This window comes from Marmota flaviventris, chromosome 13, assembly GCF_047511675.1.
Source record: "Marmota flaviventris isolate mMarFla1 chromosome 13, mMarFla1.hap1, whole genome shotgun sequence".
NCBI lineage: Eukaryota > Metazoa > Chordata > Mammalia > Rodentia > Sciuridae > Marmota > Marmota flaviventris.
In genome coordinates, this window is record NC_092510.1 from 66,137,899 (window position 1) to 66,153,688 (window position 15,790).

Below are 15,790 nucleotides of genomic sequence, written 5' to 3' on the forward strand. Positions count from 1 at the left end.
AATTTCAAATGCAAATAATTCATCACTAGTTATCACTATGTGACAGAAAAGTCTAACAAAATTTTGAAGGTTAGATTTTGAGAATTAGACTTCCTTTACTTCAATTTTTTGCCTTTTAGGAAAATAATTGTCTTCCTATATTCAGAACTAGGTTTTAAGATGGAGGCCAGAAATGCCAGAACATGAATTACATCTTCTTTGCCCTCTCACACTCCAACTACAGCCTGACAAGTTTTCACTTCGATATCAGCCTGTGAACTACATGATCTATAAATAGTATTCCAATGTTAACTTTCTACAGATATACAAATGACCCATTTTAGTGTTCAATGTTAAGTACATTATTACCATACTACCTTCCTTCAAGTGGCTTACCTCAGGAATTTAAGAGACGAGCACTTAAAGGGACATTCACCCAAATGATTCTCATGTGACAAACAAGTGACTCTTTCATCATGGTTAATAACCCTCATTATAGTTAATTACCCCTCACAAGTGTCTTGGCTTTATAGTATACAAAACAATGAAGCAGTCATTATATCTCATTTAATCTCCACATCATCTATCAATCACACTTCCCTCACCTTTTTGTTAGATGCATCTTTCTCCTTTTGAGGGGCCATAGAGCATGGTCTGGGGCTGCTCCCAGATTCCACCCCTGTCCCAGGCTCAGCTTCCTGGACAGCATCCCTTTCTACAGAATTACCATTGCCTGACCTCTTTTTCTTCCTGTGTGTTTCTGGGCCAGGGTTCTTGGCCTCTTCCTCAAACTCTACAATATATGGATAAAGTTCATTCACCATGTAGAGAACCTGACCAGGCTGCAGCTTCATCTCTTGATCCTTTCCAATTATGACTGAGTCAATGCTGGTGGGATTGACTCCAACCTAGGGAATAAATAATCAGAAAATAATTATAATAATAGCAACACCACCACAAGTAATATAGCTGCTGCTATGCTGACCACTTACTATGGTGCCAGTCACTATGCTTAATGCTCACCTATCACTTCCACACATGTCAGAGAAGCCTTTGCTAGTTGGCACAGATACTCTAAAGGCAAACCATTAAGTATAAAATGGAAATCCAAGTTACACACACACATACCTGCTTTACCTTGACATATCCCTTGTTACACTCTGCTTTCAACTGTACTGAAAGAGATTAGAAAAAGTTAAACACAAATGCAACACAAATCAGGCACTTGCTTCTATTCTCCCTAAAAGATAATGAAGCCTTAATGCACAAGGCAGCCTAACAGATGAACAACTGCCTGATATGCAGGTGGCTAGGGTTCCAAATCCTACAATTTCTAAGAGCTCCAAATCCTTCCATAGAATGTCCATCAGTATACATATTCCCTTAGCTACTGATAATATCCTATGAGAAAGCTTCAGTGAATCCCTACAAGATTCCCTAAGCTAGAACCCCTGGCCAGCTCAGGATCATAGACTTTGCCAACAAGAAACCCAAGTTCTTGGCTCAGGATTAAGTCAGGCTTCCACTATTATTAAAAAACAACTATCGCCAGGCACAGTGGTACATGCCTGTGACTAATCTCAGTGACTCAGGAGGCTGAGGTAGGAAGATCCCAAGTTCAAAGCTGGCCTCAACTTAGTGAGACCCTGAACAACTCAGCAAGACCCTGTCTCAAAAATAAAACATAAAAATTAAAGAAAAAAAAAGGTGGGGGCTGGGGGTATAACTCAGTGCCAAACTGCCCCTGGGTTCAATTCCCAGTACCAAAAAAAATAAAGAAAGAAAAGAGGGGCTGAGGACATAGCTCTGTAGTAGAGCACTGGCCCAGCATGCTTGAAGCTCTGGGTTCAATTCCCAGCACAACAACAACAACAAAAAATTTAACATATATCAGATAGTCAGACATGGTGGCACACACCTGTGATCCCAGTGACTCAAAAGGCTGAGCAGGAGGATTGCAAGTTTGAGACCAACCTCAGCAACTTAGCAATGCCCTAAGGACTTAGTGAGACCTGGTCTCAAAATAAAACATTAAGGAAAAAAAAAAAATCTGAGGCTATGACTCAGTGGTTAAGTAACCCTGGGCTCAATTCTTGGTACCAAAAAAAAAAAAAAAAATATATATATATATATATATATATATATATTATCAGATACCTTCAACAGAGAAAAGAGGTAAAACAGAAAGCCCAGTTGGCCTTGGTTGGAAGGAAAAGAAATGGTATTTTAGAGGAGCTGCAGTTATGGATCAGTGGTAGAGTGCTTGCCTAGCATGTTTGAGGCACTAGATTTAATTCTCAGTACCGCATAAGTAAAATAAAGGTATTGTGTCCATCTAAAACTAAAAATTTTTTAAAAGAAAAAATATTTTAGAAAAAGAACTGCAGAAATGGAACAGTCTGAGCATGTATAAGAAAAGGTCACATTAAACACTCATGTGCAGGTAAGTGAACTAAGTATCTGGGATTGAGACAGGGAGCAAGAAACACCATAGCTGCTCATCAGGAAAAGATAGGTAGATACACCGGCTGATATACACACACATATGCCCTAGAGTTGCTGCTGTGAGGAGCAGGATAGAAGAGGCAGCAGCTGCTTCTGTATCTTGGGTCTTTCCAAAGTTTACAGGAAACAGTGAGGTACACAGTAAGGCTTTTTCCTGAGAGCAAGGACTTTCATTTCATTCTTCTTATGAAAAGAAGAAATACTAGGGAATGATATTGGCCCAATTATACTGCTATATCATGGGCATATACAAATATGTAACAATGAATCCCACCATTATATGTAATTATAATACACCAATAAAAAATATGGAAAATAAATAAACCCTATGAAAGAACTGCATACCATATAGTCTTATAAAAGACATTGTCCTCTGTGTGAGGCTATATGTAAGGGATGACACCACTCCATTGCTTCTTAGACATGATTTCAGTCTGGAGACTCCAAAATTAATCTGTCTCATTATCCAGTATGGAATCTCCCTGGACAAAGCAGTATACAGGACTCAATTCCATTATCCCACGGTAAAATGATAAACCTGCCTGTTCCCAACCCTCTCCTCCCCCTGCCTAGAATGTTACCACATTGGGAGTATGGAATCAAAAAAATGGGGCCCTGGTGTTATCTAAATGAGATTAGTTCTTGAGTTTTTGGTAGACAATAGGTTTTCCAGCAAGAGCACCCAGGAAATATACATCTTTGGTGATCACTATTTTCTAGAACCAAACATGGAAATCACACTTCTATGACCAATTACCTTGCTGTCGAGAACATTTCTTATCAGTGATCTTGGTCTCTGGGCCACGCCCAATCATAACTGCTTCCAAATGTGGAAGTTTGATTCGCTGGTGCAAGTTGTCTTGTCTCACCAACCAGCACACCCGCATTATCACTGAGAGATAAAACAAGAGAATCACTGGAAAAACAGATGCACAAGTACAAGTCCTCCAGGGCTATAATCTAGCACCACCAAACATGTGATTTATCAGCTGTTCATCTTGAGGCAGGTGACTTCACCTCTCTAGCCTCAATTTCCTTACCTATAAATTTGTGATAATGACAAGACTCAATCAGGCTCCTGTGAGGATTCAATGAAATAATACAGGTATTTACCTCCTTGCCTGAATCATACGAAGCAATCAAACATTTGTTACAAATTTATTCATATACTTTATGTGCTGGACATTAAGGCTACATAAGCACTATAAGAAGAAAATAACCAAATGTGGCATTAGCCCAGAGAGAGAGAACTGACTGACTCTTGAGGAGGGTATTTAAAAAGGTTTCATGAGGAAGGAATACTTATCAGGGTTTTAAAATATGTGAAGGAGTTTGCCTATCAGAGAACTACGAACATAAGAACAAAGATGTTCCTCAGTTCTTAGATGTCTTTATGTGTATTAGAAGGTTTTCTTTTCTTAATTGAAATAATATACTGCTATTAAAACAATACATGTTATTCCCATCTGTCATAATATACAACCTGTACAATGGAGGTGCTGATGTTCTTTTGAAAATAAAGGTTATTTTAGAGTATCAGAAAAAAATAAAGAAATTCACAGGAGAGATGGACCAAGCAAAAGCAGAAAAGCCTGAGAAATCTGGAAGGTAAACTTAATGACATTTGGGGGATGACAAAGGAGTAAAGAGAGACACCAAATCAAAATTTCTAATTTAGAAGGTGTCCATTAACCAAAATGAAAAATATACAGGAAGACATAATTTAAGGACAGAGGTGAAGGTGAAGAAGGACCAATTTGATATTAAAACACAATTAGTTTAAGCTGTCTGTGGAAGATCCAAGGGTCAAGTGGGGATATGCAAAGATGAAGCTAGAGAAAGAGGGATGAACTGGGACCTGGGGTTGTGGCTCAGCGGTAGAGCACTCACCCAGTACGTGTGAGGCCCCGAGAATCACATGTGATTCTCAGCACCAGTAAAATAAATAAATAAAATATGTTGTGTCCAACTATAACTAAAAATAAATATTTTTTAAAAAAAGAAAGAAAAAGGGATGAACAGAACATATATATTTGATAGGAATCAACATAAAGCTAAGGCAAAAAGAGAGAATGAGATTACCTAGGAGGTGGAAAGGGGAATCACAGGTAAGTACAGGACTAGATCTTTTGGATACCTCCCCTAGATTCCAAATCAATGCTCATGTCTCTGACACCCCCCTTCACAGAGAAATGAGGCCTGCAGTCAAAGCAGCAGTTATGCTGTCTGCAAAAACTTAGTGTTCATAAAGACAACAGATTTTTAAAAATCAGAGTTTCATTACTATCTGCAAAGACAAGCCAATACAAAGCAGAGTGAGAAAATGAAAGCTGAAAAGGTGCAAATTCACAGAAACTAGATTAATATGAGAATATGCAGGCTAAGGAGGTCCTGTATTAGTCAGGAAAGGCTTCCAGAAACCACCCAGTTAGAGAAGGCCAGAAACCAAGGGGACTGATAAAGAAAGAAAAGAGTAGGAAAGGGTATTTCATTATTTCATTTTTAAAAGCATAAGTGACAGCACAGATTTCAGCAATGGCAAGCCATGGACCAGGGAGAGAAAGCAGACTTAGTTGCTAAACCAGAGGAGCTGTCCCAGAGAGTCACACACACACACAAAAAAAAAAAAAAAAAAAAAAAAAAGAAAGGAAAAAAAATGGCACAAGTGTTCAAAGAACACTAAACTGAGAAGTTTAAATTTAACATAATCAATATTAGTCAACCACCAGGTTTTGAGCTTCACAGTAAAATGAAACAACAGAAGTCAACATTTTGCCAACAGCTGTGTACAGGCAGGGTAGAGTGGAGAAAGCTAGAGTCAGAGACTAGTCAAGAGGCTGTTAATATATATGTAGACCACAGAGATTCAAAAGGCAGCTCAGCAGGTCTCCGGGAGGAAACTGATGCAAGAACCACAAAAATTCAGCTGTAAATCTAAAATCCTAAACATGAAGCCCCAAATGATGACAGTGCTATAGGCAGGTCCTACTTTAAAATGCTGTGTGTTCTGAGGGACATCTGTTTGCACTTTCTAGAATCTGACAAATGTGCAGGTAACGGACTGAAAAGCAAGTCTTTGTTATGCACTGGGAAATAAGTAATGTGGTGAATGAAAACTGACGCTGACAATTAAAAGAAACCATAAAAGAGTATAGTTTGAGAGTAGGGACAGAGACTATTTACAGCTTCGGCCACCCACTCATATGTGTCCCCTGCCAAAAAAAGGAGGGTAGGGTGAGCTACTGTATTAGGAACAAAAAAGTGAACAAAGATTTGAGAAACATTTAGGTGGTAAAATCAAGATTTAGTGATGAATATAATAAGAGTAAGTTTGGGGAAGATGTTGAGTTCAGTTTCAGGCCTCTGAAGTCTGTGGGACTTGCAAGTACAGCTATCCAGGAAGCCAGGCATAGGTAACACATGCCTACAATTTCAGCAACTCAGAAGGCTGAAACAGGAAGACTGCAGGTTTGAGGCCAGCTTCAGCAACTTAGCAAGACCCTGTTCTGAAATAAAAAATAAAAAGGACCAGGGAAGTAGCTCAATAGTGAATCTCAAGAAAAGAGGTTTTTTAAAAAAGAAAAAGAAAAAAAAAAAAAAGAGGTCTAACCTGACAACTTTGATTTGGGAGCATGGAGTAGGTACTATAAACCAAGCTATTTAATGTACTCACTCAGAAAGTGTATATAGAATGAAAAGAGCAAAGGAGCTAAAATCACAGGCACTGGAAACATCAAATATTTTAGGGGAAGGGGAAAAACCATATACACAGGAGAAATGACTGGTAAGCAAAACACAAGGAGAAACAACTAGAATGTAAACTTTTTAAAGAAAAAAAAATATCCGTCTTGCTCATTTCTGTATCATAATAAATACTTGTTGAATAAACCAGCTGAGCATATTGTCCTGGAAAGCAGAGGAGTAAGGTATAAAAGGTATGATCAAGTTCCAAAAGCAGTAAAGGAATTCAGTTATAACTGAAAAATGCTTATCTTTTTTAAAAATATATTTTTTAGGTGTTGACCTTTAATTTGTTCATTTATTTATATGTGGTGCTGAGAATTGAACCCAGTGCCTCACATGTGCTAGGCAAGTGCTCTACCACTGAGCCACAACCCCAAACCCAAAAAATGCCTATCTTGTCAGGTGTGATGGTACCTGCCTGTAATGTCAGCAGCTCAGGAGGCTGAGGCAGGAGGATCACATGTTTAAAGCCAGCCTCAGCAACTCAGCGAGACCCTGCCTCAAAATGTTTTTTTTAAAAAGAGCTAAAGATGTGGTTCAGTAGTTGAGCACCCCTGGATTCAATCCCTGGTGCCAAAAAAAAAAAAAAAGGAAGGAAGGAAGAAAAGAAAAATGCCTATTGGTCTGGTAACCTATCACTGGCGACCTTAGGATGAAATGTCAAGAGAATAATGAGTCTGAAAGCTAGACTGCAAAAGAGAATGGGAGGTGAGAAAATGGGGACAGAATTTATAATACTCTAAAACAGTATGGATAACAAAGGGAAGAGAGTTACTAGTGGACAACAAAAGGAAGACAATCATCAGAAATGTTTTCTTTCTTTAGTTGGGAGTGTCAGGAACTTATTTATTCTTACTGGAACACAAATAGAAAGGGGCAGAAATGACAAATGAAAACAAGGTCTTATAAACAAAGGCATAAAAAAAGATCAGAATCAAAGATCAAGGGATTTCTTTGGCCAGAGACACACTCATCCTGAAGCTAAAGGAAAAGGAAAGATGAGTATAAATATAGATGATATTGTTAAGAAGGAAACAAAGGAAGACATTTGAGAGGAAAGCTGGGGGTGGTGGTCCACACCTGTAATCCTAGTTATTTGGGAGGTGAGGAAGAAGGATTCCGAGTTCAAGGACAGCCTTGGCAACTCAGCAAGAACCTGTATCAAAAGGTGGTAGAAATATAGCTCACTGGTATAGTACGTGCCTAGCATACAGGAGATTCAATCTCCAGTAGAAAGAAAAAAAGAAGAAAGAAATTTAATTAATTTGAGGGAAAACATATCTGATGACTGTAATTGACACCATTAAATAATAGGTAACAACAGAGTGAGGTGTTTGGGAATTTATTGAATAGTTGAAGGAAATCAATATGGGATAGTGATGACCAACCAAGACTTCAAAGTTAAGACTGCTTGAATTCAAATCTTGACCACTTGAGTTCAAATCTTACACTCACTGTGTAACCTAGGCAAGTTATTTAAAGTCAACACTTACCACTCCTGTTAATAGTGAAAATAGGATTAAAGGAGGAGCTTCAGATATGATAAAAGATCATCCAAAAGCGAAGACTGTGCAACTAAGGTCAAAAGACACAAATCTGTACTGTCTCCCCAAGTGAACAATCCTGACTCAAAGTGTTCTACTAAATTCCCAACGTAAGTCAAATTCCCTAGAGTCCAAATATGGGCCGCATTAATTCCAAATGGGATGGAACCTCAAATATCCCTGCTTTGCAGATCCGCTCACTGGTGTGTACGAGGAAAGGCTTGCTTCTATAAGTCTTTTTCCTACAAGGCCTGTTGAGGACGCCGCGAAAGGAGGCGTTTCTGGCGGAAAGTACTTTTCCCAACTGGTTGGGGCGGGTCCGTGAGCTAAGTTTTTTTTTCGGCTTGTAGGCGACCGAGGTGGGTACAGGTGTCGCGAAGAGGGGCGGAGACCAACGTGAACGCACGCTGAGACATGCCCACGAGAGCAGGAGGGAAGGATGAAGCGACATCTACTAAGAAAGAAGCCGTGAGAGCGTTGTTCAGGCCACATTGCTCAAGGATAGCAGAAACCCCGGCCTAATGCAGACACCCTCCTTCAACCCACATGGCCAGAAGACGACGTAGGTCGGCCACCGCCTTACCTCGAGTTGACGAGACCAAAACGTTCACGTTACTCCTTCCGGGCTCCTCCGCTTCCGGCGCCACGGGATGACGTCACGAGCCGGCTGGCGAGCACCCTCGGCGCGGATAGTTCCTCTCTCGAGGATTGACTGAAAGGGTCTCGCCCTGTTCCCGGATGGAAAAGCGACTGCCCCAATTGGTCGCTCACAATTCCTAGTGTCGGTCCTGCCAGTTATCGCGGTGGGGAGAGCTCTCTCAGCACCGCTCTACCTGAGGGCCACTCGCCTGTCACTGCCTCTGTCTCTGAATTAGGAAAGACAAAACTGCAGTCTCCTCTGTGGCTTTTCTCCGCAGCGTCTTGACACTCCCATTGTAAGAAGCAGCTCACTACCTTTAGAGCCATCATTCAAGCCGAAGGCAGGACCCGCTGTAGCATTGCCGCCCCCTTTCTAAACTACAGTCTGCTTTCTCCCTTTGAGAAGCGGGTGGTGGGAAAGAAAAGACTGGAGAGCAGAGAGGCAGAGGGATACCTGAACTGAAGGACAATCAGGGAGGAGAAAATAAGAGGGCAGGATGAGATGTGTGTCGTGATTTTTATAGAAATTCCAAGATATTCCCTTAAAGTCACATATTCAGTTATTCAAAGGCATCTCGGTAGATGAAAGATCTGGCCAGCCGGGACAACTCAGCAAGACTGTCTCAAATTTTTAAAAAGGGTAGGGACATAGCTCTCGTAGAGCATTTTTAATTCCTATCTCCTGAGTGAAAGCAGTAAAGAATTTTTCTCAAATGAAAATTAAACTTACGGAGTCCCATTTATTGATCAATGTGGAATACTGTTTCCTTCCTTGGAAAAGCAGAGATCCATTGTATGCTAGAGCTACCAAAACAAAAGGGTGGGAGGTGCTTGCGGGGAAACAAGGGAGAGAGTTGCTTTTGTTAGCAAAGATGCAAGTTTGTATTAGGATCACACAAGGAAGTGGGGAACACAGGAACTACCTCAGCAGCCACACAAGCCTCAAGGCTGAGGAATGTGGTTCACAACTGCTCAAGATTAAAAGAAGTAGTTCTGGTGACCTGACCAGTTTTGTTGTTCACTCAGAATTAAGCTTCCCTCGCCTCTGTTATACCTGGCCTGCCCTGGTGTTTCTTGCGTCTAACAATTTAATTGGATCATTCTAATTGCATTATTCATTGTATAATGTGCAAAAATTGGCAGCATTTCCATGCCCAGCTTCTTAGATCTAGCCCATTATGTATGGTGTATTAATGACCCCAAAAGCAAGGTCACATGGCATAATGTGTGGCTAAGGGCATGGCAGACTCTTAAGACTTTCAGTCTCCAGATACCATGGCACATACCTGTAATCCTGGCAAATCAGGAGACTGAGGCAGGAGGAATGCAAGTCGGGAGACCAGCCTCATCAATTTAGGGAGGCCCTAGCAACTTAGCGAGAGCCTGTCTCAAACAAGGGCTGGGCATGTAGCTCTGTGGTAAAGCACCTCTAGGTTCAATCCCCAGTACTTAAAAAACAAAACAAAACAAAAACTCTTTCAGTGACTTCACATTATTGTGCAAATAATCTCCAGAACTTTTCCATTTTCCAAAATTAAAGCTTTTGTCAATTAAACAACTCATTTTCCCCTCCCTAACCCCTATAACTCATTGTCCTACTTTCAGTTTCCATGAGTTTAACCACTCTAAAAGCTTCATCTAAATAAAATCATACAGTATTTGTCTTTTTGTGACTGGCTTATTTCACTTAGCATAATGTCCTGAATTTCATACACATTGTAGCATGTAGCAAAATTTCCATTTGCAGGGTGAATACTATTCCATTGTGTATACACTACATTTTATACATTTACCCATCAATGGACACTGGATTGCTGCTACCTTCTGGTTATTGTAAATAATGCTGTTATGAACATGAATATACAAACATCACTTCAAGATCTTGCTTTCAGGGCTACTGATGTAGCTCAATGTGGATGCCTGCCCATATGCAAGATGCTGTAATCCCCAGTACACCCCCACCCACACACATAAGAGCTTGCTTTCAATTATGTTGGATCTACACACAAATAGAATTATTGGGTCAAATGGTAATTTTATCTTTAGTACTGTTAGAAACTGCCATAATGTTTCTCATAGCAGTTACACCATTTTACATTCCCATCAATAGTGTACAAAGAGTTCCAACTTTTCTACATTCTTACCAATACTTGTTCCTTTATATATATATATATCAGCCATTCTCACCCACAGTGAGGTATTATCTCACTGCGGTTTTGATTTATATTTCTGTAAAGGTTAGTTCCATTTGTATATCTTCTGGAAAATATTCTTTTTTGCCCATTTTTCACTTAGGTTATTTGTTTTGTTGTTGCTATTAAGTTCTTCACATATTCTGTATATTAACCTCTGATCAGACTTAATATTTGCAAAGATTTTCTCCCATTTTTCAGGTTGCCTATTCACTGTGTTGTGTCCTAGGATTCACAGAAAAATGTGTTTTCTCATACTGGGGGATTAAATCCAAGGGCTACATCACATTTTTTTTTTAAGACAGGATCATGCTAAGTTAGTGAGGCTGGCCTCAAAAATGTGATCCTCCTGCCTCAGCCTTCTGAGTTTCTGGGATTAGAGGCATGTGCCACCACACCAAGCAGAAATTTACATTGATATGGTTTAATTTTATCTCTAATTTTGTGGCTTCTGCTTTTGGTGTTGGCCAAGAAATCATTGCCAAATCTTTTCCTCTGATTTTCTAAGACTTTATAGTTTTAGATCTTACTCTTAGGTCTTTGAATCATTTGTAGTTCATGTCTTATACTGTGTAAAGTGAGGGTCCAACTTCATTGTTTTTGTTTAGCTTTTTGAAACAATGTCTCACTATATTGCCTAGGCTAGATTCAAACTTTTGATCTTTCAGCCTCAGCCTTCCCAAGTAGTTGGGATTACAGGTGGACATCACCACATCTGACTCAACTTCATTCTTTTGCATGTGGATATCCAGTTTTCCCAACACCATTTGTTAAAAAGATTGTTCTTTCCTCAATAAATGGTCTTGTCATCCCTGCCAAAAATCATTTGAGCCAAGCATACTATGTATGCCTATAATCCCAGTGATTCAGGAAGCTGAGGCAGGAATGTCACAAGTTTGAGACCAACCTCAACAATTTAGCAAGGCCTTCAGCAACTTAGTGAGAACCTGTCTCAAAATTAAAAAAAAAAAAAAATTAAAAGGCTGGAGATGTGCCCCGTGGCAAGCCTCTCTGGATTCAATCCCAGTATGGAAGGAAAGAGGAGGCGGGGAATTATTTAACCATTTATGCAAGGGTTTACTTCTAGGATTACTGTTCTATCCCATTGTTCTATGTCTATGTCTTTATGCCAGTACCACACCATTTTGATTACTATAGCTTTATAATAATTTTTAAATCAGGAAGTGTGAGATCTCCAACTTTGTTCTTTTTCCAACCGTTTTGGCTAGTCTGCTCTAGGATTTTAAAAATCCCAACAGTTAGAATTGGATCTCATATGAAAATCAGAATTCCTGGTCTCTTGAAAAAAAATCAATAAATCAAGCACATTCTGGCAACAAATAGTTAGAACTGAATAACTGACATCTGTTCTCCAGTTTGCCACTCTCTGCACCTACTTGATTATATAACTGTCTGAACTCATAAAGGCCCTTCTTTCTTTGAAACTTCAAGATTCCTGATCTACAGAAAAACAGCCAGACCCAGAGGACCTACTTCATCTAAGGAAAAGGCAGTTGGAGCCAGAGGCTGTGCCTGGTCTGGTTCAGAGACTTGCTCTTAAGCAATGGTGTATATATAGCTAGGAAACCACATTTTGTTTCAGCATTTGGGAAGGTTATAGCAGAGTTCTCTGGAGAAATAGTAAGGGTAGGAGAGGGTTGGGAGGGGAGTCAGGAAAGGTCTATTTGAGGGGAAAGTTCATAAACAAGTGAAGACTTGGATGGAAAAATATTCTAGGTCTATGATCCAAGTTGAGGAAAAATAATACACAAAGGCCCTACAACAAGGAATTTAGCATATGCTTTCAGGCATCATAGAAATCCAGTGTAGCTGAAAATCTAATGGACTTGGTAGTGAAAGGAAAATGGTGAAATCTGAGCAAGAGCCAGATAGTAAACCGTTTAGGAACTATATGTGGGTTCATCATTCAGTGAAAAGTCAGCTGGAGAGTGACATAACTTGCCTTTCATTTTATGAAGATCACTGTGGCTGCTGTGAGGAAGAATGCATTGGAGGGGAGGGCAAGATTAGAAAGGCTGAGAACAGTCAGGAGTTTACTGATGTAGTGCAAAGGATGCTGGCAGCATGAACAAAGGGAGAGCAGTGAAACTGACTCAAGAGATAATTTGGAAATAGTAACAGAACAAGACATATTCTCTGTTGGCAGACCTTGGTCAGATGCCAAATAATAAAATTACTTAGTTGTAATAGGACCAAAACCAACTGAAACAGAAATTTAGATGCATGTTTCATAAATCCAGAAACTTGTTACTACAAAAACTGTGATGTTGCCTGCATGTTTCCTCTGGCTCCAGGAACCTTCTCTGACCACACAAAGGATAAAGTGAGGGAACTGATACCCCCCAAGAGCAGTAATGAAAATGATGTAAAGAAGTGGTGGGGTAGGGCTAGGGCTGTGGCTCAGAGGTAGTGCACTTGCCTGGCATGTGTGAGGCACTAGGTTCAATTCTCAGCACCACATAAAAATAAATAAATAAAATAAAGGTATATCAACAACTAAAAAAAAAATCTAAAAAAAGTGGTGGGGTAGGGCTGGGGTTGTGGCTCAGTGGCAGAGTGCTTGCCTAGCATGTGTGAGGCACTGGGTTCAATTCTCAGCAATGCATATAAATAAATGGATGGATGGATGGATGGATGGATGGATAGATAGATAGATAGATAGATAGATAGATAGATAAAAACAAAGGGCCATTGACATCTAAAAAAGTTAAGATGAAGACTAAGAAGAAGAGGAGGAGGAGGAGGAGGAGGAGGAGGAGGAGGAGGAGGTTGGATAAACAGTTCCCCACCCCCTCATGCAACAGATTTGAAGCAGCAATGTAATACCTCCTAGGGCTTCCTAGCCAGCTGCTCAGTGAGGTAACCTGCACCCCATACTGGTTTCCTTCCCATTCCTGTCCCAATTCTTCATTCTCCTACTAGTATTTCTTGAAATCATCGCTTAACAAAGTACAAATGCTCAGATCCTTATGTCCATGTCTCCTGCTGTTTCCCAACTTTGTTATGTTGTAGCCAAAAAATAGAATTAAATAAAAAATAAAATTATAGTATTTGCAGAACACACTGGAGTAAACTTGAGGTGACTAGAGAAGTCCTATGAGGAAGTTGGTAAAAAAAAAATCTCATATTTTCTTTATTATTATACACAATAAGAAAGATTTTTAACCAGAGTATTTAAGAACTAGAGGTATAGTTTAGTGGTAGAACACTTGCTTAGCACATACAAGACCCTAGATTTGATCCCTGGCACCACAAAATCAATTAATTAGTAAAAATTAACTTAAATAGCATATGAGGAAATAATATTGATTTTAGTCAATATTTTTAAGTTTTCATGAGAAACTCAAGCATGTTTCTGAGAATATACCTTTATGACATTGCTTTTCATGATGAAATAGTTATACAGTTTGATTAAGATGTTTTAATGATAACATGAACAAATTCTTAGTAGTCATGCTTGTAACTGTAGAGCAGCTCTATCCTATAAACATGATGATATATCCATAAACTATACCCTACAATTTACTTTAAAAATCTTCCACCTATAATTTATACTTTTTTTCAACTCCTGCTTTTAGGACTGGTAAATTTCTCCCACAATGTGCTGTGTTAGTTAGCTTTTTGTCACTGTAACCAAAAGACCTGACAAGAACAACTTAAAAGGAGAAAAAGGTTACTTTGCCTCACAGTTTCAGAGGTTCAGTCCATTGTCAGTCTAAGCTCTAGGCCCAAGATGAGACAGAACATCATGGCAAAAAGGCCTAGCAGAGGAAAACTGCTCAGTTCATGTCAGCCAGGAAGCAGAGGGAGAATGAGTGCAAGGAGCCAAGGATAATGCCATACCCACAGGCATGTTCCCAGTGACCTACTTCCTCTGACCATGCCCTACCTGCCTATAGTCATCACCCATTGATCCTTTCAAATTACAAATCCAACAAATGGATTAATCCACTGATTAGGTTATAGTTCTCATAACCTGATCATTTCACCTCTGATCATTCCTGCATTATCTCACACATGAGCTCAGGGGATACCTCATAACCAAACCATAACATAGCATAACTATCTCAAGGATCTAATTTCCAAAGGTTAAGGAATAGTCACTGTAGTCCCAAATACTGATACTCATACCATGGATGGGTCATGTCAGAATGTATATTTCAATTCAGCAATGCTTCTCTGTGTAAATCACAGATGTTGTGGTAGACATCCTGAAATTTCTTATAAATATTAAGAAGAAAAACAGAAATTTCTTCTAGCTCATCCCACTTTGCTGTCCCCTATCTCTTCATTCCCTGACTTTTTACAACATTGAACTTCCTGTCCTTTCCCACATCCCAATATATCAGTCTTTTTAATTCTTTTAATTTCATACTATTCACTCTGGAATGTTCTTTCTTTTCTATCTAATCCACTCTTGGTCCTTCCAATCCATTCACAGCTCATTTGGATAAAATACTTCAAAACATGACAAATCTCATTATGTCATCCCACTGTTCAAATCTTCTCAAGGACTTCCCTGTACAAAAAAAAAAAAAGTAAGACTATTGTAAAATCCTTGTTAGACTAGTCTTACTTCTAGAGAAGCTCTTGTCCAACTCTCCAATTCCATCTATCACTCCCTTTTAACCTATTAACATCTTTAAAACAAGAGCTTTCTTTCCATTTCTTGAACCCACTCAGTAAGTTTCCTGAATTGAAACCTAGAAAACTTCTCAAGCTACTTTACAGATTGATGGGTCTACCCTCTGTACCACCTCCAAACCATATGAATCCTATCCTATCCAGACCTTCACAATCACAGATAGGCAATAGCGGGTCCCCTAACAGGAGGACCTGCGATTCTTGACACTTTTATATCAATTATATCAGTTCCTCCTGAAGGTCCAATGGGAGGGACATTGCTGTGTGAGCCCACATGGACACTTGCATCCCAGTATCTAGGATGTTTGGCTTGCAGCCAGATGAAAGCAATTCCAGTACTCCATTACACGTCTATTTATTTATTCATTCATTCAACCCTTCAGCACCTTCTATTATAAGGCATCATTCTCAGAACTGGGACTAACACAGTGAACAAAATTACTGCTTTCAAGAGCTTACAATATAGAGGGGGAAAGCAGACCATAAACAAAAAAAATGTGTAGATTATATGAGGGCAAATTC

General features: G+C 39.5%; 1 protein-coding gene across 6 annotated transcripts in view; it reads right to left on the minus strand.

Moving 5' to 3' along the window:
• Positions 1 to 15,790, minus strand: part of Aptx (aprataxin) — a 29,980-nt gene that overhangs the window by 2,484 nt on the left and 11,706 nt on the right. The window contains exons 1-4 of one of the 6 annotated variants that reach the window (XM_027930834.2): positions 8,356 to 9,045; positions 3,242 to 3,376; positions 1,108 to 1,154; positions 801 to 887 (exon numbers count right to left, since the gene is read on the minus strand). In XM_027930834.2, coding sequence (XP_027786635.1) covers positions 801 to 887; positions 1,108 to 1,154; positions 3,242 to 3,371 — 264 coding nt within the window. In that variant the 5' untranslated portion in view covers positions 3,372 to 3,376; positions 8,356 to 9,045. Of the gene's footprint in view, positions 1 to 584; positions 888 to 1,107; positions 1,155 to 3,241; positions 3,377 to 7,721; positions 8,226 to 8,355; positions 9,328 to 15,790 lie in introns of those variants that run through there. The other 5 variants (XM_027930829.2, XM_027930830.2, XM_027930832.2 and 2 more) reach the window with 5 other exon arrangements.